General features: G+C 55.5%; 6 protein-coding genes across 6 annotated transcripts; 2 read left to right on the forward strand and 4 right to left on the reverse strand.

The window, feature by feature from the left end:
- Window positions 1-2,124: 2,124 nt before the first annotated feature.
- Window positions 2,125-3,938, forward strand: CCMA1212_006367 (Dicarboxylic amino acid permease; the record flags this gene model as incomplete). The annotated part of the gene is made up of 3 exons (XM_073703590.1): window positions 2,125-3,580; window positions 3,643-3,754; window positions 3,809-3,938. 3 exons carry the CDS (start codon window positions 2,125-2,127, stop codon window positions 3,936-3,938), a joined length of 1,698 nt encoding a protein of 565 aa, XP_073558100.1.
- A 248-nt stretch (window positions 3,939-4,186) lies between these two features.
- On the reverse strand, window positions 4,187-5,686 carry CCMA1212_006368 (Ribosomal lysine N-methyltransferase set10; the record flags this gene model as incomplete). The annotated part of the gene is made up of 1 exon (XM_073703591.1): window positions 4,187-5,686. One exon carries the CDS (start codon window positions 5,684-5,686, stop codon window positions 4,187-4,189), a length of 1,500 nt encoding a protein of 499 aa, XP_073558095.1.
- Window positions 5,687-8,693: 3,007 nt separating this feature from the next.
- Window positions 8,694-10,382, forward strand: CCMA1212_006369 (Efflux pump roqT; the record flags this gene model as incomplete). The annotated part of the gene is made up of 1 exon (XM_073703592.1): window positions 8,694-10,382. The coding sequence occupies one exon, from the start codon at window positions 8,694-8,696 to the stop codon at window positions 10,380-10,382; it is 1,689 nt and encodes a 562-aa protein (XP_073558094.1).
- CCMA1212_006370 (uncharacterized protein) lies at window positions 8,733-10,442 on the reverse strand (the record flags this gene model as incomplete). Its single annotated transcript, XM_073703593.1, has 1 exon — window positions 8,733-10,442. One exon carries the CDS (start codon window positions 10,440-10,442, stop codon window positions 8,733-8,735), a length of 1,710 nt encoding a protein of 569 aa, XP_073557875.1.
- Window positions 10,443-10,853: 411 nt separating this feature from the next.
- Window positions 10,854-12,748, reverse strand: CCMA1212_006371 (uncharacterized protein; the record flags this gene model as incomplete). Its single annotated transcript, XM_073703594.1, has 6 exons — window positions 10,854-11,432; window positions 11,546-11,800; window positions 11,866-12,140; window positions 12,233-12,331; window positions 12,383-12,604; window positions 12,700-12,748. 6 exons carry the CDS (start codon window positions 12,746-12,748, stop codon window positions 10,854-10,856), a joined length of 1,479 nt encoding a protein of 492 aa, XP_073557876.1.
- Window positions 12,749-13,331: 583 nt separating this feature from the next.
- Window positions 13,332-15,548, reverse strand: CCMA1212_006372 (Heat shock 70 kDa protein 12A; the record flags this gene model as incomplete). The annotated part of the gene is made up of 5 exons (XM_073703595.1): window positions 13,332-13,664; window positions 13,796-14,324; window positions 14,377-14,628; window positions 14,682-15,281; window positions 15,355-15,548. The coding sequence occupies 5 exons, from the start codon at window positions 15,546-15,548 to the stop codon at window positions 13,332-13,334; spliced, it is 1,908 nt and encodes a 635-aa protein (XP_073557877.1).
- Between the last annotated feature and the right edge of the window lie 2,588 nt (window positions 15,549-18,136).

Here is an 18,136-nt window from a genome sequence, read left to right on the forward strand (position 1 = left end):
TGTATGTATGTATAAATGCATTCAACAGAGTTCAAAATTGGCCTCTTCAGGTTTGTGAATGCTGTGGTAGGGAATGATTGGTCCCCCCCCTTTCGTGCCAATGTTGAGTTGTGATTCAAATGTAGCCGACTAGCGAAATTCCAAAGAAATCGTTGCCTTCTATATCCTCACGTGAGAGACAAAAGCAAGAGGAAATTCATCTCGTGCCTCCGCGATGCCAAGGATATATCCCCGGTTCTGATTCACGGCTGCGTGATAAATCGCGGCCCCTTGCTGTGTGAGCGGTGGTCTTCTTCTCCCCCCCAGTGCTCATCTTCGTCCTCATTTTCCGCCTCCGTCTCCTGCCTTTGGCTCATGTTCATCCTCATCCTCGTCATCATACCTGGTCATCGCCAATCTCTGGCATGGCTTGTTTAGTGGTCGGCTGACGAAAGCTCGCCGGTGCTGCCCCTTGACTGCTCTTCACCCCGATCGGAATCTTCTCTTGACCTGGGAGGCTACTCCCTTGAACTCGAGCTCGTCCTGGTAATTCGTGGTCTTCATACAGATCCCGCGGACTCCGAGACGATCTCTGCTGCCGAGAACCGTCGCGACCAGCGCCACCAGGATACATTCGCTGCGACCCTCTGGTTCAAGATGGAGTCGAGCTTACTGCTGTTTGTCGGAGTGTTTCCTGCAGGACCGCAGCCCGACTGTGACTGCGGCTTCCGTCTTTAGTTTGTCGTTGATATGCACACTTTCGAGTCAGGAGGATATGATTTCTCTTTTCTTCTTTGCTCGACTTGATGGTAGCGTGTCTGATGCCGGTGGCCCTGCCTATATGATGAGGAGCCTCGTCTTTCAGCTGTTGATGAGCACGGCTCTACCACGCTTTGACCTCGGAGTCATCTCGATGGACCTATTTGAGGCAGTCACACAGCAGAAATCTCTCTGCGCTCTGCAAGCTGTTTCTTGAACTCGTGTGTCAAGTACCTCCAAGTACAAAGGTGTACTGCATCCTGGAAGGACTTGACTTCATGTTGTATGAGACGCGGAATCATCTGTGGGACATTCAAGTCGACTATGTTGCTGACATGCTCGAAGTTTTGGTGAGAAGATTAGAAGAGGAAGAGAGGGAGGGTATTGAACGTTTCGATCATGGTTTCGGATCGGAGTCTGAGGCTGTATAAGAGGATGTGGAGGAGGGAGAGTCCGCGGAGCTGCATTGATCTGATGGAGGAGATGGAGTTTGCTGATGGAGTTTGAGATACAACTGGTCTTGAGTTTATAAAGAAGCATCAAGTAATAAAATTGCAACCGATGAATGAGAAATGAGGGCTCTTGCTGATAGCCAGCGATTCTCTTCAACTCGAGGTCCAACGGCTTCTGTTGCCGGATCTGGTAGCTCCTAGGCATGAGGGCGCTACTATAACTGCGCTAACAGTTGACAGCTGTCAGGGAGTCCAGCACCCCTTGAGATGTACCCGAAGCCTGAGGCAGAAACATGAATTCAACAGCACAAGCTTGGAACCATTCAACTCAGTCTCTTCTTCACTTAAACAATGCAAACACCGGCTTCCGCCTTTTTACTATCTTCATCTTGTCTTGAGACATTCCCACCAGACGGGCAATGACAGACAGATAAAACGACTGTGGAGCATGTCAGACTCACCCGGTGGTACTCCGTACGACACCAGACAGATTGGGTGAGCCAGGGGCCGGATTGCGATATCAGTGCTGACGAACAAACGGCTACACTAAGCCGCGTCTGGAGGGCGGCTGCGATTGACTTTTCCGTTATATGAGGCTGGCTTCGGCCGAGGCTGGAGGGTCGCGATGACGGACAGGCTGGTTTCCTTCTTCATCTGATTCTGCTCCAGCTGGCGAGACGGAAGACTGAGTGACGAAGAGCCGCGTGAAGCTGGAGCCTACAGGGAGAGAGAGAGAAGGAAGAGAAACAGACAGCCGGAGGGGAGCCTCATTCCAACCTGTTTTTGTCATTTGACAACAGCGAGAGGAGGACGCCACCAGAAGAGGGGGAAGGAGATCCGAGTCATCAAGACAAGCAAGAGATTTGACGGGGACGAGACCCAACAAACCATCTAGGGCATGTCGAGCGGGAAACGACCGCTGCTGCCAACCACAATGTCGCCGCTGATTGATCGCTCCGCCGGCGGAAACGGCCCAGGTCCGGGATACAACACTACCAGCTCCGACCACGGCTACGGCAAGGATGCCTCCGCCACCAAGATTGCCGCCGAGGTGGACGTCGAGCAGGCGCCGTCGCACCTCCTGGCCGACGGCGACCCCGTCAAGGGCCTCGGCGACCTGGACGGCGACCTCGTCACCGCCACCGAGGAGCGCAACCTCAAGCGCGGGCTCAAGGAGCGGCACCTGTCCATGCTGGGCATCGCCGGCGCCATCGGCACGGGGCTGTTCCTGGGCCTCGGCGGCGCCGTGCAGACGGGCGGCCCTCTGGGAGCGCTGCTGGGCTACGGCACCGTCGGGCTGGTCGTCAGCGCGGTGCAGTTTGCGCTGGGCGAGGTTATGGCGCTGCTGCCGGTGACGGGCTCGTTCGTGCGGCACGCCGAGGTGCTGGTCGACCCGGCGCTGGGCTTCGCCGTCGGCTGGAACCTCGTGTATGGCAACCTGCTGTCCATCCCGAGCGAGATCACGGCCATCTGCGTGCTGTTCGCCTACTGGCTGCCCGACCTCAACCCGAGCGTGTGGATCGTCGTCTTCGTCGTGCTGACGGCCGCCGTGGGCTACTCGGGCGTGCGCTACTTTGGCGAGATCGAGGCCTTCTTCGCCACGCTCAAGATCCTCATGGTCGTCTTCCTCATCATCTTCGGCCTCGTCATCGACCTGGGCGGCATCCCGGGCGTCGCGCCGACCTACTTTCGCTTCTGGAAGCACCCGGGCCCCTTTGTCGAGTACATTGGCACCGGCAACTGGGGCCGCTTCCTGGGCTACTGGAGCGTCATGACCGGCGCCGTCTTCTCCTTTGCCGGCGTCGAGTCGCTGGCCATGGCGGGCGCCGAGACGGCGAACCCGCGAAAGGCGATTCCCAGGGCGTGCCGCAACGTCTTCATCCGGATCCTGCTCTTCTACATGCTTGCCATCTTGATCGTCGGCATGATTGTCAGCTCCGACGACGAGCGGCTCAACGACGAGTCGGGCACCGCCGCGCAGAGCCCCTTTGTCATTGCCGTGTCTGCCGCGGGCTACCCGGCCGTGCCATCCGTCATCAACGCCATCGTCATCACGTCGGCGTGGTCGTCGTCCAACCAGGCGCTGCTGTCGGGCAGCCGCGTGCTCTACGGCCTGGCCCTCAAGAAACAGGCGCCCCAGATCTTTCTGCGCACGACGTCGTGGGGCGTGCCGTACGTGGCCGTCAGCCTCTTCGTCGTCTTCTCCTTGCTGGCCTTTATGAGCCTGAGCAGCGGCGCGATGACGGCCTTTTTCTGGCTCATGGACCTGGTGGGCGCGGGCGTCCTGGTGAGCTGGATCTGCATCGTGCTGAACCACGTGCGGCTGCGGATGGCGCTCAAGGTGCAGGGCATTCCGTACCAGCGGCTGCCCTGGCACAACAGCTGGACCTGTAGGTTACAAAATCCCTCTCTTTGACACTATGATTTCGTCGGGTACTGACGAGCATGGTAGTGTACAGCTCGGCTGCCGCGCTCTTCATGTGCAGCATCATTCTCTTAACCAACGGCTTTTACGTTTTCACAAAGGGCAACTGGAGTCCCAGCGGCTTTGTCTCCTCCTATCTGTAAGTCGTATCTTATGAAGATTTGTCGATTCAAGATGGCTGACTGAAGAGCAGGGACATTCCGCTGGTGCTGGCGGCGTATCTGATATGGAAGCACGTCAAAAAGACCAAGATTGTCGCGCTCAAGGAGATTCCGCTGGAGGAGGCGCTGATGCAGGCCGAGCTCAAGGATGCGCTTGACTAGTCATGATGAGTCTTTGATACACCATGTTTTTTTTTCTCTCATGAGTGCTTAGATGGGGGGTTCAACACGTGCTTGATGGTTTACGAATAATTACTATGCGGCATAGATATAGACATAATAGATCTATCGTCTACATCCACGACTGTGTCCATTCCCCATCCAACGTCATGACTCAATATGCGTATAAAATTTGTAAAGAGGGGCTCGTGTCTACGATCGTGCGTATAACATATCCTCACCACCAACCTTCACGCCGTATCGCTCCCGTCATCCTGCATAAACTCATCCTCCCCCATGGCCGTGAGCGTATTCTCCAACACCATCCTGCACCTCTCCCTGTACTCGAGCGCAAGCCGCTGATTCGGCGACAGCAGCTCCGCGTCCTCGCCCACGACCTCCATGTCCGTCTCGTTCAGCCTCTCGAGCTCCTGCAAGACCTTATGCTGGATAATCGCAATGGTCTGCTCCAGAAAATCGCGGCACTCGTCGTTGACCTGCCCGGAAAAGAACTTTTCCTGGCGCTGACGCACGGCTTCTTCCTCGGACGGAAAGGTGTTCTTGTCCAGCGGGATGAGCTTGATGAGCGGCACGGAAGAGTGCTGCAGGAGGGTGAGGAAAATGTCCCAGACCATGTCGTGCTGGACGTGCGTGAATGCGCTGAGGAGGCCCCGGGGAAAGACGGCGAGGGTCTGCTTGGAGGCGGCGAGGAGGGAGGACGGGTGGGAGATGGGGCGGAGGGAGACGAGGTATTCGTCTGGCGAGGTGCTTCCCGGCTGGGAGGGCGAAGGCGAAGGCGAAGACGACGAGGGCGTCGAAGAGGGCGCCGTGCGCTTGCGGACGTGGATGTAGTCGTTGTGCAGGGAGTCGGTGACGGGGAGCATGAAGCCGTAGCCGAGGAGCAGCTCGGCGTTGGTCTTGGGGCTGTAGTTGTTGAAGACTTGCTCTCCTGGCCTGTGCTCCCTGCCGACCTTGAGCTGGACGGCCGAGGCCGAGTCCCCCGCAGATGCGTCGCCCGCCTGGTTTCCCGGAGTGACGACGTCCCAGCGCACGTGGACCGTCATGTCGTGGTTCCCGACATCAAAGAGCGGCAGCAGCACGGAAAAGTCGTTGACGGAGACGCCCGGCGGGAGAGCCCGCTGCTGGTCCTGCGAGAGGACGAGGGACGGCCGGAACGAGCGGCTGCTGAAGATGCAGTACGCCCACTGGTACAGCTCGCGGGTGAGCAGGCTGCTAAAGTCGTCCTCGGCATCCTGGTTGGAAGCGAGGAGCAGCTTCTGCGCGTCGCGAAACTCCCGTCCCAGGTCCTCGCGGATCTTGTCGAGGCCAATCTCGACGTTTGTGCCCTCGAGCAGCTCGGCCTCTTCCTCGGGCCACAGCGGGGGCAGGGCCCAGTCGTCGACGTCCTCGGGCTGGGGCAGGGCCTGGATGTACGGGTGCCAGAAGGACTCTGGCCCGCGGAGGAACTCCTTGATGAGGAGGAGGCGGCCGACGACGTGAGGAGGGGACTTGGCGAGGAAGGACTTGGGGAAGGACGGCGTGGGGTGGAGGGCGTTGAGGTAGGACAGGGAGAGGTGCGTGGGAAGGCTGACGATGGGCTCGTAGGGGGGGATGGGGGAGGGGGAGGAGGGGGAGACGCGGAAGGAGAGGCCGGTGGTGGGATCGTCGTAGATCTGGACGGACGGGTGGAGGCTTGCGCCGTTGGAGGTGGCCCAGGCGAGGAGGAGGGAGATGCGGTCGTCCGAGTCCATGGTGTGCTGATGAGGTTGTTGATGATGATGATGATGATGATGATGATGACGAGGTTGTTGATGATGATGGTGATGATGATGATATTGTTGTTGATGTATCTCAATGGGGACGAGTGAGGTGAGCAGAGTCTAGGCGAGGCCGGTGAGAGGAGATGAAACTCGACAAGACGAGGCGAGAGGAGAGTTTGAGGTCGAGATGCCAAGGCTGAGGCTCAGGTCGATGAGGCCTATCACGAACGGGCCAGATGTCGACTCAGATCCCTTCACACACCCACTCCCTCACTGGAAGAACAACACCAAACAATCCAACAGAAAGACGAGGCTGAGCAGAATCACCAACAGCACAAGAACACAAGATGCTCCGCCAATGACAGGGCAGATGCCGTGCAAATCGGTTGCATATGCGTTTGGGGTTCTTCTTTTTTCTTTTTTCTTTTTTCTTTTTTTTTTTTCTTTCTTTTTTTCCAAAAGAGTTGTCGCGCATGGAAAAAAATCCCCCCCGCACTAAACAATATGGGGGGAGCTGAAGTTGTTTTGGGCTTGTTAGTGCGGTACTTGGGTATCCTGGAGAGCTACCGTGGTGCTGGAAGGTACTGCTTAGCAGGTGCTAGATTGCGTGCCCGATTTGTGAGGCTTCGTGTTTGTTGTTCTTGGCTTGTTTGCACGTATCTGAGGCTGATTGTTGAGCATTCACGGGCGCAACTTGGACTGGTTACGAATACATTCATTCTGATATCCATTGAATTGCTGATTGGCTCTACCCAAGAACTCCATCATGATGTACAGCCGAGGAAAATCTGGAGGAAATGACGAGAGAGAAGGAGGAAGGAAACAATAGATGGACCATGTCATTCTGCGCTATGCGATTGACTCCAAGTTATATCACTTCAGACGGCCAAGTTTCCGTCTGCAATCTCCATCACATCTCACATCTACTCGCCAACACACGTTGCAAGAGACTATTCCTCGTAAAAATGATAGTCGATACCGGTCAATCCAGATCCAAGTTCAATATATCTTGGTAATCGCTGCAGCAGATGTGGATATACACATCAAAATTTGACCATCTGAAAAGGGCAAATGGTGTCTCTATCGACAAAGACGGCAAACGGTACCCGGCAAGACACCTCCACTGGGACCGGGGTTTCTTTTCTTTTGCAGGGCTTATTTTGGTTCCATTTGATTCGTCAATGTTTCCTTATCTCAATACGCCTTCGATACGACTTCATTCGACAGACGAGACAAAACATTCTTCGTGCAGTTGCGCGTGAACTCTCTGTGTGCTCCGCTCTCGGAATAAAGTCAATTAATCATCAACGGAGTAAGAAGTAAGTAAGGGATAGAGCATTCGTAAGAAGCAGAAGAACAGGGAGGATCTAAGCTGATGACGCCTTTGTCCTTGATCCGGTGCCGTACGGATATCCGTGAGATCAACTTGCGCAATCCTCACAAGAGACAAGCCAAAAAAAAAAAAAAAAAAAAAAAAAAAAACAGAAAACAGTCAGAATTCACAAAGTAGCTCCCCCACAGCGGAACTCGTCACTCAATGTCAAGTTTAGAAAAATTTAGAAGAGAAAAGGAAAAAAAGGAGAAGAAAAAGCAAGGACGCAAAAGTGATATGTAGAACCACTTGCCTACGTTCATACACATATAGAATCCCGTAGACTATGATATCGGCCTTTCGGCACTTAGAGTCGAAGCTGTCAACTAAAAAGAAAAGACAGAAACAAGTCCGGCTTGAGGCCGAAACGGGCGGGGCCGAGTGCCGAAGCTTGGGCTCTTGATAAAATCCGAAAAAAAAGAACGGCGATAACAAAAGAATGAAATGTGACGAATGAAATGGATCAAGGCAAGACTCGAAGTGAGAAATTCTCATAGCTTCGCACCTGGTGGGGATTCCGAGGAGAGCGTTTCTAGGTAGTGAGCAATCCCTCGTCGTCTTTTCCCATTGCTACAGCGGATTCCGAAGATGGCATCTCTCCTCAAACAATCCCCAAAACGAAGCAAAGAATTCGTGAAAGTCCCTTCAAGTAGAACCCCAACTCACACTCCACCAATCCTGATATTACAAACCCCCAATTCGCAAATTCTTACCCCCCCTAAAGTATCCGTTGCCAGCCCTGCTTGTTCAAAGCAACTCTTCTCTAAGACGCACCCTCTTACGGCAACTATTTGCTCCAACACTCTCCTTCTCACCACCCACCCACTTCCCCATCAGTCCTAGCCCTTGTCCTCCTCGCAAAAAGATTCTCACCCAAGCCCCTGTGGATTCCCAGCCCGGCATCTCATGTTTGCATCGTAATTGGTCGAAAACTCTTTGATATTGGGGTTCTCTTTGGCGGGGCTCGGGATCGTGAAGCCGGGCTTGTGGATTAAGCATATCTGGTCCGTTGGGGTTCCCTCCCCGTATGCTTGATGATGCCCTACACACCACCGTGCTACTAATGCTCATTTCTCATCAACTTTCTACAAGCCCAGCCGTTATGGATCCCTTATGGAGTTCATCTAACCAGCCGATTGTCAATCGGGAATGCTAGTATATGCTTGTAGGGCCGCCGCGCATGGCTGGGACCTCGTCTCGGGGCTGACAAATTCCACCGCTTTCACGATCCGAAGGGGTTTTTTTTTTCTTTTTTTTTTCCTTTCTGGGTATTTCCACGATGCTTGAATATCCCCTTGGGTGTTTTAAAAGGGAGGAGGGTGTCCTCTTGTTTGAGGTTGCTTGCGTTCTTTATACTTGTTGCTGGTGGTTGACTTACACCTGCCTACAAGGAGCATCGTCTGTTGACTACTGGACGGCTTCGACTCATATCTACTTGTATATATAAGTTGTCAACTATAAATACAAGTAGGCATATACACAGTCTCGAAAGCATCTCGAATCCAAACATTCCATCTCGACTTGAAGCAATCATCAAGCGCCGAAACTAATATCAACATCAAACATCAACATCATCAACTCCTCGACGACATCTCGACCTCCGCTCCAAGCAGCCCCTATTCAACAATGACCGTCTCAACACCACCCTCCCACCTCCCCCCATCATCACCAATGGACCCCGAAAAAGAAGCCCTCCCGTCCTCCTCGGACGAAGACTGCCCAACGCCGCCCGCGCCCCCCTCCGACCAGGACCCAGCCTCCCGCAACGTCCGCGGCCTCCGCTGGCTCCTCGTCTGCTCGGCCCTCTACATCGGCACCTTCATCTACGGCCTCGACACCACCATCGCGGCCGACGTCCAGGGCGCCGTGGTCGAGGCCTTTGGCCACGTCGAGCAGCTGGCCTGGATCGGCGCCGGCTTCCCCCTGGGCTCCGTCTCCGTCATCCTGCTCTACGGCGTGCTCTACGCCAGCTTCAACATGAAATGGGTCTTTGCCGCGTCCATGGTCCTCTTCGAGGTCGGCTCCGCGCTCTGCGGCGCCGCGCCCAGCATGACGGCCCTCATCGTCGGCCGCGTCATCGCCGGCTCCGGCGGCAGCGGCGTCTTCATGGGCTGCCTCAACTACTTCACCGCGCTGACGACCCCCCGCGAGCGCGGCATCTACATCACCGGCACGGGCTTCTGCTGGGGCATCGGCGCCGTCCTGGGCCCCGTCGTCGGCGGCTCCTTTGTCCAGTCGAGCGCGACCTGGCGCTGGGCCTTTTACATCAACCTCATCGTCGGCGGCGCCTTTGCCCCCGTCTACGTCTTCGGCCTGCCCTCGGTCCACCCCGTCGTCGGCGTCCCCGTCCTCGAGCGCGTCAAGAAGATTGACTTCCTCGGCGTCCTCCTCGGCATCGGCGCCTGGGTCTCCTTCTGCATGGCCTTCACCATGGCCGGCGGCCAATGGCCCTGGCACGACGGCCGCACCATCGCCACCATCGTCGCCTTCGTCGTGGTAACCATCTGCTTCGCCCTCCAGCAGACGCTCTGCCTCCTCACGACGCCCGAGAACCGCTCGTTCCCCGTCCACCTGCTGCGCTCCCGCTCCCAGCTCCTGCTCTACGTCGCCACCTCGTCCAACATCACCGCCCTCTTCGTCGTCGTCTACTTCATCCCCATCTACTTCCAGTTCGTCCACGGCGACTCCGCCATCGAGGCCGCCGTCCGCCTGCTCCCCTTTGTCGTCCTCACCGTCAGCTTCAACCTCGCCGCCGGCCACCTGCTCTCCCGCGTGCGCTACTACATGCCCATCTTCGCCGTCGCGGGCTTCTTCATCACCCTCGGCAGCGCCCTGCTCACCGCGTACCTCGACCCGGGCACGCCCACGGCTTACATCTACGGCTTCACCGTCGTCACTGCCGTCGGCACCGGCCTCACGCTTCAGATCGGATATGCCGTCGCCACGCTCAAGGTCCCCGCCGCGCAGATGGGCGACGCCCTCGCCCTGCAGAACGTCTCCCAGATTGGCGGCACCGTCATCGCCCTCGTCATCGCCGGCCAGGTCTTTCAGTCTGAGGCCACGAAGAACTTGACTGCCGCCCTGGCTGGAACCGACTTTACCGCCGCTGACATTCAAAGTGCCATTGCCGGCGCGCAGAGTCGCATCTTTGAGGAGATTACGGGAGACCTGAGGGCTTCGGCCGTCCTGGCCATCACAAAGGCCATGCAAAGGGCGTTTATCCTCGTTTGCGTCGGTGGTGGCGTTCACACCATTTCTGCGCTGCTGATGAAGCGCGAGAAGCTGTTTGGCGAGGTTGTCATTGGTGCTGCCTAGGGGGGAGAAGTAGGCAGCGAGGGGAAAAGACGCTTTAAACACCCCGCTGTCGTTGAGCATTCGTGTGAATGATGTCCAAATTTTCCGCCAGACTGGTTTCTTTCTTCTTTCTTTGCTTGCCAAATTCTTCTCTTTTTGTCCGCCTGAGAATATTGCGTTGGGAGGTTTTCTGGCTGATGGTGTGTCGTTTGGCTTCTTCCGAGGCTTCCCCCTTTTCTCACTTCCCTCCCAAATTTTGTGTTTTCCCTTGGCTTCTTTCTCCGTGACCTTAGACGACAGAAGATATCTGACTGAACTGTTGGAAGAATCAGCATGGCAAAATAGAGGAAAGGGGTCTTGTGGTTTGGTTCGGATAGATGTGTTGTAAATAGACTGAAGCATAGCATCCTATACTTCAAAAGACCCCATCAAACACCAAAGAAAAGTCCTTCTCCACGCCAAAAACGACCGGTTCCAAAAGTTTTGATTCTCCTACGTAAAGCAAGGCGGCACTCGGTGACGGCTGATAATCATCCCATAAAGCGTAAACGGATCGACCCCCTCCCGAAGATCCTGCTGCGTCCACGCATCCGGAATCATCCTATTCACCAACGCCATAGGCCCCAACGGCCTCCTCTCCAACGACTTCCCCAGCACCCTCAGCATATCCCTGCGGTGCTCCTCAGAGCGCGCCTCAAGGGCAATGACGAACAGGGGCCACGGCCGCTCGCAGTACTCGAGCCGGTTGAGCGCCTCGTAGGCCTGCTCGACGACCTGCAGCACGCACGTTGCGTTCTCGGGCTCGCCCTTGGCCATCCGGAGGAGGTAGATGATGGTGGCCAGGCGGTAGAGCTCCGCGACGGTGGTGGTCTCCTGTGTAGATCCGGGGCTGTCGAGGGGGGATACTGAGGATTGTCGCTGCTGCAGGTATTTTAAGCGGATCTCCAGGGACCGGAGTAGCTTGAGGTGTGATTCGGATTGGTGGTCGGGGTCGCCGGGCTCGTAGACGGCGTCGATGATTTGGCAGAGGAGGTCGAGGAGCTCCAGGGAGCAGCCCAGGATGGGGGCAATCTGGGGGCAGTTTGTTTGTTAGTAAAGCAGCTCATATTCCACCTGACGTAGACAGAGAGAACGAAATATGAGAGAAAGAAAAAAAAGAAAGAAAAGAAGGGAACAGAACGCACAACTTGTCTCTCGGGCGAAAACACCGCCTTGGAGAGCACCTTTCTCTGCGACGCCAGCTGGATCTGATCCCTGTTCTTCTCGCGCCAGTGCCGAATACTAAACTTGTACATGACATCGTGGTAAAAGATCCAGTCAATGATGAGCGCCTCGTCGCCGAAGAACGTGTCGTCAGTCTTTGTCACGAGATTGGCGATGCGCTTTGTGCCGCAGAAGAAGATGGACCAGCTGAGGTCCGACGTGTCAAAGTTGAGCGTCTTATTGTCAAGGTTAGTTGCACATACTCTGAGCGTAAAACGAGCAGGCATATGGGTTTTCTAACCTCGTAGATGTTGAGCAGCATGCTCGCAGCCATCAGCTGCATGCACTCCGAAGGCGCCGCCGTCTCAATCGCCGTCTGCAGCGCCCGGATCGCCCTCGTCTGGTGCATCACGGCCGTCTTGTCCATGGCCAGGTGCTGGTACGACAGCGCGCTGATGGCGTATCTCGACGCCAGCGACGGCAGGGTCTCGTCCTGGAACGACATTCTGACCAGCAGCCCGTAGAGGTCGTCGCAGCTTTGGCTGGACGACACCAGCCGGGCCACCGGACTCCATGCTGCAGCGCATTTCCGTCAGCACTCATATTTCTCAATCTCATCTCTTCTGCTGAAGAGGAAAATGGGTGACTATTAGCAGCAGCGGACTTACAATTTGAAGCGAGGAAGGGATCCAGCCTCGCCATGTTGAAATGCGGCTGTCGCGTCAACCACACCTCTCCAAACGTCGTGGCATCATATCGACTCAGCGCTGCTCAACGTCAGTCACACGTTTCTTCCACTCCATCAAGTCCCCGCATACTCTGCTCCTGCGACGCTTTCACGTCTTCGCTCGTCGCATTGATGAAACTGGCTTCGCTGGTCCGGATCGGAATGATATAATGCTCTTTGCGCAATGACGCAGACCGTCTCTGGTCGCCCTTGCGCGGCCACGACAGCTTCAGCCCATAGCCCAGGCACTGGCGGCCCTTTTTCAGGCAGTTCCGGCAGTGCGGCAGCGTCTTGTCGCAGGCAATCTTTTGCTCTGCAAGTTCCGAACCAAGTTGGTCAGTCAAATGAGCGAGTTCATACAAGAGCCAAGAGCCAAGAGAAGTCGTAGAGGCGGGCGGATCTGCTTACGGCGACAGTTCCAACAGCGTTTCTGTGTCTGGCCCTGGTTCTGACTCATGGCAAGAATGAATGGTTGATGAGATTCTTCCGGCTGGAGATGGATTCGTAAAAGCCGAATGAATTGCAATGTGAGATTGAGTGGGAGTGAGTTGAAGTCGGCGGAGGTCGGCTTGGGCGCTAAGTGAAGCCGACCTGTCTTCAGATACGCAGGAAATGCAGCACAGCTGATGGTACGAGGTCCAGGGACGAGCCCGGTATATGTCAGCATATCAGAACTCGAGTGGACTCGGGCTCGGAACTAGGAAAGCTGATAAGGGGTTAATAAGCAGCTCGTCGTTGACGGTCTGACAGATGCTGGACGCCTATTTGCCGCCTCACGACTTCGTATTTGATGTCTGCGATTTGGGGCTTTTGGCCGTTGCCCGGCTTTGGCCCCCCTTTTAGCTGCCACTTCAAGCCTGAGCCGTGCTAACGAGCAAAATGGGAACCGTTGCGAGCCAGAATTAGCAGTGACATACAGAAAAGAGAAAGGAAACGTGGTTTGCATCTCTCTCTCTCTCAACAATCGCTAGAGTCAGATGAATCTTGGTGTATGCAATGCTCGAATACACATACTGTATAAATACACGTCTAATTCGCCGTCAGTGAAACTCGGCCTCCACCCGTCCGTACCGCACCCCGTCCACCTTGAGCTCAAAGCCCAGTCCCGCACTGTCCACAATCATCTCCAGCGTAAAGTCGAGGTTGTCGAATTCCACCCCTCGCGTCGTGGTCAGCCTGGTGAACAGACTCCTGGGCACAGCATTCAGATCCGTCGTCAGCGTGCACACGTTGATCAGGTCCCTCGTGTAGGCTGCGGGGGGCTCGTCGGCGTCGCAGGCAATCAGGTCGTCGGTCACGATGAGCGACTGGCCGGGCCGGAAGTTGCGCGTGTAGTGGAAGGCGATGGGCGATAGGGGAGAAAGCGACTCCCCCTGTGATTGTCAGTATCAGGATGACGGTGAACAGAAAGCGGAGAAGAACGACATTGAACGAGAAGCAGTAAGTCAAGGAAGAAAAAGCCCTAGAGATGAAGAAGAACACGAAACAGGATCAAAGGACTCACCTTGGCAATGTGCCACTGCATCCGGTCAGACACCATCCACCGCTCCCACAGCGGCGACCAGTACCGCTCGCTCACCGAGTGCTTCTCCTCGTCGTACACCGTCGCAAACGACGTGCCGTAGTGCATCCTCGACTTGCGCGAAATGACCATGTTGCCCTCCAGGCCCCGGAGCACCGCGCCGCGCACCACCGCCGTCCACGCGTACACCGGCTGCATCACCTCGATCGATCCGACGTCGTGCGACGCGCTCGCGGTGGCGTGCGTCGGCCGCTCGCTGTACGGGGGCGGCGCCGCGCTCGAAAAGTGCGCCTTGAGCCGCCGGTACAGGTAGTCGCTCTGTCCGAAGCCGCCCACCAGCACGATGCCCGACACGATGCCGCCCTTGGCTCGGAGGCCCTGCACCTGGCCCTGCACCAGATCGCACACTTCCTTGACCACCGGCTCAAAGATGTCCTTGATCTGCTCGGCGCTCATGACCATGAACCCCGAGTCGAGACCCGCCTCTTCGTCATCCGGAAGACCGGGGAAGCTGCAGCTGTCAGTCAAGATGCCCGTTGCAATCAATACAACAAGCCACTTACGGGACATTAATCTCCTGGTGCTCATCCTCGTTAAAGTTGCGCTTCACAAACTCTTCAAAGTACCGCAGGCCCATCTGCCACGTCTTGCCCTTTTTCGTCTTCATCTCGTCGAACCGGGCCTGGCCCAGCCTGGTGCGGACATGCTCCTCGAACCTGTAGTTCAGAAAGGCACTTCCGCACAGCCCGCCCGTTCCCACGGCAGACTCTTCGACCCGTAGCGGCTTCAGGGATATGATTTTGTAGGCAATGAGGCTGCAGATACTCGTTAGCTCCGCTTAATACACGGCGGTTCGACATCAACTCACTCGACAGTTCCACCACCCGCATCGCACACGATGAAATTATCACCAATGTTCAAGTGGTTCGGCTGAATCGCCTTGAGGGTATACACGGCCGCCGCCTCCGGCTCACTGATCATCTGAATCTCGGAGCGGCTGCCCATGCCCGCCCGCTCAGCCGCCTGCAGCGTCGTGTTCTTGGCCGCATCGCTCCACACCGCCGGGCACGTCAGGACGAACTCGACCTTTGTCGACGCCATAAACGACTCTCCATAGCGCCGCGTCAGCGTGTCCATGGTGTGCTTGTAAATCTGGGTAAGGTAGTCGCTGACTGCATCCATGACGTTCTTGTTGAACTTTTTCAGCTGCGCCGCCGTGTCGAGCGGACTGACATAGAATGGGAGCTTTTGGGAGCGATCGAGGAACAGCTTGATGCACCGCAGCCGCGACTCGTCTGGCTTGAACTGGAACCCCCATTTTACCGTGGGCTCGGTGTCGGGCGTGGCGTTGGGCGGGAAGCTGTATGCAATCTCTGTCGGGACCTTGTCCGAAGTGATGCCGTTGCCGCCTGGCCACGTCTTGATGATTTCAACATCGTCTGGTGTTGATGTGTATACGGCAGCGACGCTGTATGGTGTCAGCATGAGCTCTGCTATTTGAGACATCCGTTCATCCATCCCATCTCATATTCATCACTCACCCTGAAAACGTTGTGCCAAAATCAACGCCCACAATCAACCGATCGGTCATCGGCGGCTGCTCCCTGACCGGCTCCCTGACCGGTCCATTGATGGCCTCTGTCGAGCTCGGCGGCGTGTAGCTCGTAAAGTAACTCCTGCTCTCCTGATTGCGACGACTGGCGCTCGTGCGCACCGGCAGACTGAGGTTCTGCATCTCTCCCGGCTCACGGTGCCCTCGATAACGGACAATCTCAGTCCAGGACCCCGGGGAATGTCGTGGTATCTAGGCGCCCTGTTGAGATATGGTGGTTCGGTTGGTGTTTAGCTCTTGGTGAGCACACCACCGCTCATGTGAGATGCCCGACCTGCTGGCCCCCTCTTCGCCCGACTCTCCTCCCACCGCTGCAAAAGATGGTAGACACGAATGAGAATCCAATTGATGGATGAAGCCTAGGTCCAGAATAGTCGCTGATCAAGGGGGTGGGTGATGAAGATGCCGAGTAAAGTCGCTTCGGATGCCACGTAGATTGTAGATGCCGATGAACCGTCACTGCCCCCAGAAAGACAGTCGTAGAAATCGATGTCGTCTTAACGCTTGCCGTCCAAGGAAGTCGATGTCCTGAGTCAAAACATATATCCCGAAAGGCCATACAGACGCCGTCAAGCTCGCGCTCCTCAGCAGATATAGATGTCCATTCCCGTGGAAACTCCCGTCCCGATGAAGCAAGCAGATATACCAACCGGAAAAGGAGCAGCCCGCAGTCCCAAGGCAGACCAATAAGTCGCAAACAACTGGGACAAGATGCAAGATTTGGCCCCGTCGTCTGAAATAATTCTGTTGCCTGACGGTCCTTTTCCCTGCTCTGGTTATCCAAGTCTCAGGTCGCTTTTCCTTGTCGAGGCTGCCTTCGGCTGAGTCCCCGGTTTCACACGCAAGTACTTGGTTCCCTCTTGCCTCTCCGTTTCTCCGCCTGGACGAATTTAGCGCCACCACGTGACCTCGAAATTGCTTACTTCAGCGCTTGTTCCCCGTCTTGTCCGTTCCCCAGAGCCTCAGATTCCCCCCCGTTTTTCATCTGGTGTCAACATTTGAACGCTGTGTCTGTACCAAGACGCGGCACTCGCGGAGTGCATGCGGTCCCTTCCATGTACCTATACCTCTACCTTTACAGAGTCATCACCATCAACATCCACGGAGGCATCAGTCAATGAATTCAAGTCACAGACGTCAAGAGGCGACGTGGCAGAGTAGCGTCAGACAAGGGCTAATAAGGCTGCCAGATTTCGACGTGGATCTACCCAACTCCTCCAAATCTCAGCTTATACGCAGTGCCAAGCCCCCCTTGGCCGTATACTCGTAAGCCAGGCAACAACAACAAAATACACACACACGGACTTTGCAGCAGCATCCAGACTCAAAATTGCTGCCTCCTCTAGCCGAGGGATCGAAGAGACCTTGGAATGGATTCCATTTCGCATACTTGGATTGCCTAAGAGGAGAGATTATGCCACACGGGCAAAGATGCGTCCAGCTGCCTCTTAGCTGCCACGTTCTCAACCCCGGTCCTAAAGACACACCATCGCCCCCCAGCAACACCATGGTGAAAGCTTTGTGACATACCCAAGGAGCATCAATGCGCGTTATCAAAGCACAAAGATCTACCTGCCCCTGTGTCCTGATCTTACCATGCATCACTACCAGCCTGTACGAAGCTAAAACCACATGTGAGAACCTTTCACAACAAGAAGTCTTCAATGCGATCCGATCGCTGCCTCTTGTCCCTCCCTTGATTGAAAGATAGTTGACGATGCGGCGTATGAAGGACATGTATCATGAACAGCCGTGAGAATTCAGCCGGGTCGAATGCCTCCTCTCATTAGGAAAGGCCATCGATCATAATGGACGGAAGGTCGTTTAGCAGTTGCGTACCTCGAGCTGTAAGGCTGCTGTTCGCTTACACTTACATGTAAGACCAGCCGAACAGGTGCAGCGGACAACACTCTAGAACGACTCCGCGGCCTTCTGCGGCCTTTGTTCATAAAGAAAGCAACGTATCGTCCCATGCTGCGTCGAGGCCGTACGGCTCAGCGTAAAAGGTACCAAGTTCCGTGAGAAACTGAAAAGCATGAAAGCCATAGTTTAACGTGCTCCCAGACCCCGATGCACCAGTTCTTGGGCTCATATCTTGGTTGACTTGGAATAACCATGCCCTATAAAGACTGACAAGTACGATTCGAACTTTTCCTGTCAACGTAGTCTCGACATCTCCTTGTCCGGGGCATAGCAGAAGGCGAATCTATTCTGCGACTGCTTATACCAGATACCTGTTCTCGGACTTCCAGGGGCCTGATGGCTGAGTCATATGACAACACTGATGAGCAGTCAGGAGATGGAAGAGGCACGCAAGACAACCAACGAAACTGGGACCAGGATGAAAAGGAAAGTGATGAGTTTGAAGCATTTACTCCTCAGTGCCGGGCATTCTTATGGCCGTCTAAAACTAACCAGAGCGGGCTACAACATCATGAGACCAGAGGTACGTTGCCTCCCTATGGCTGCAAGTCCATTTGCGAAGGAGATCGTAGGGCCAATACTACGGTCGTTCTGATGCTTTTCTCTGGTGGTCTCGTTTTGTCACACGGCGCAGAAAGTAATGTTTCGGGATATAGAGAAAATTTTGTATGTGGAGTCCGTTGAAGGCTGCCTGAGACTGGGAAGAATTGGGGAATGGTATCATTGGGAGCTGTCCACTGCCTTGCTCAAAAGGTATGCAACGACGACGGCAGTCATCAAGCTACATC

Source organism: Trichoderma ghanense (assembly GCF_004382785.1).
Source record: "Trichoderma ghanense strain CCMA-1212 chromosome Unknown scaffold_7, whole genome shotgun sequence".
NCBI lineage: Eukaryota > Fungi > Ascomycota > Sordariomycetes > Hypocreales > Hypocreaceae > Trichoderma > Trichoderma ghanense.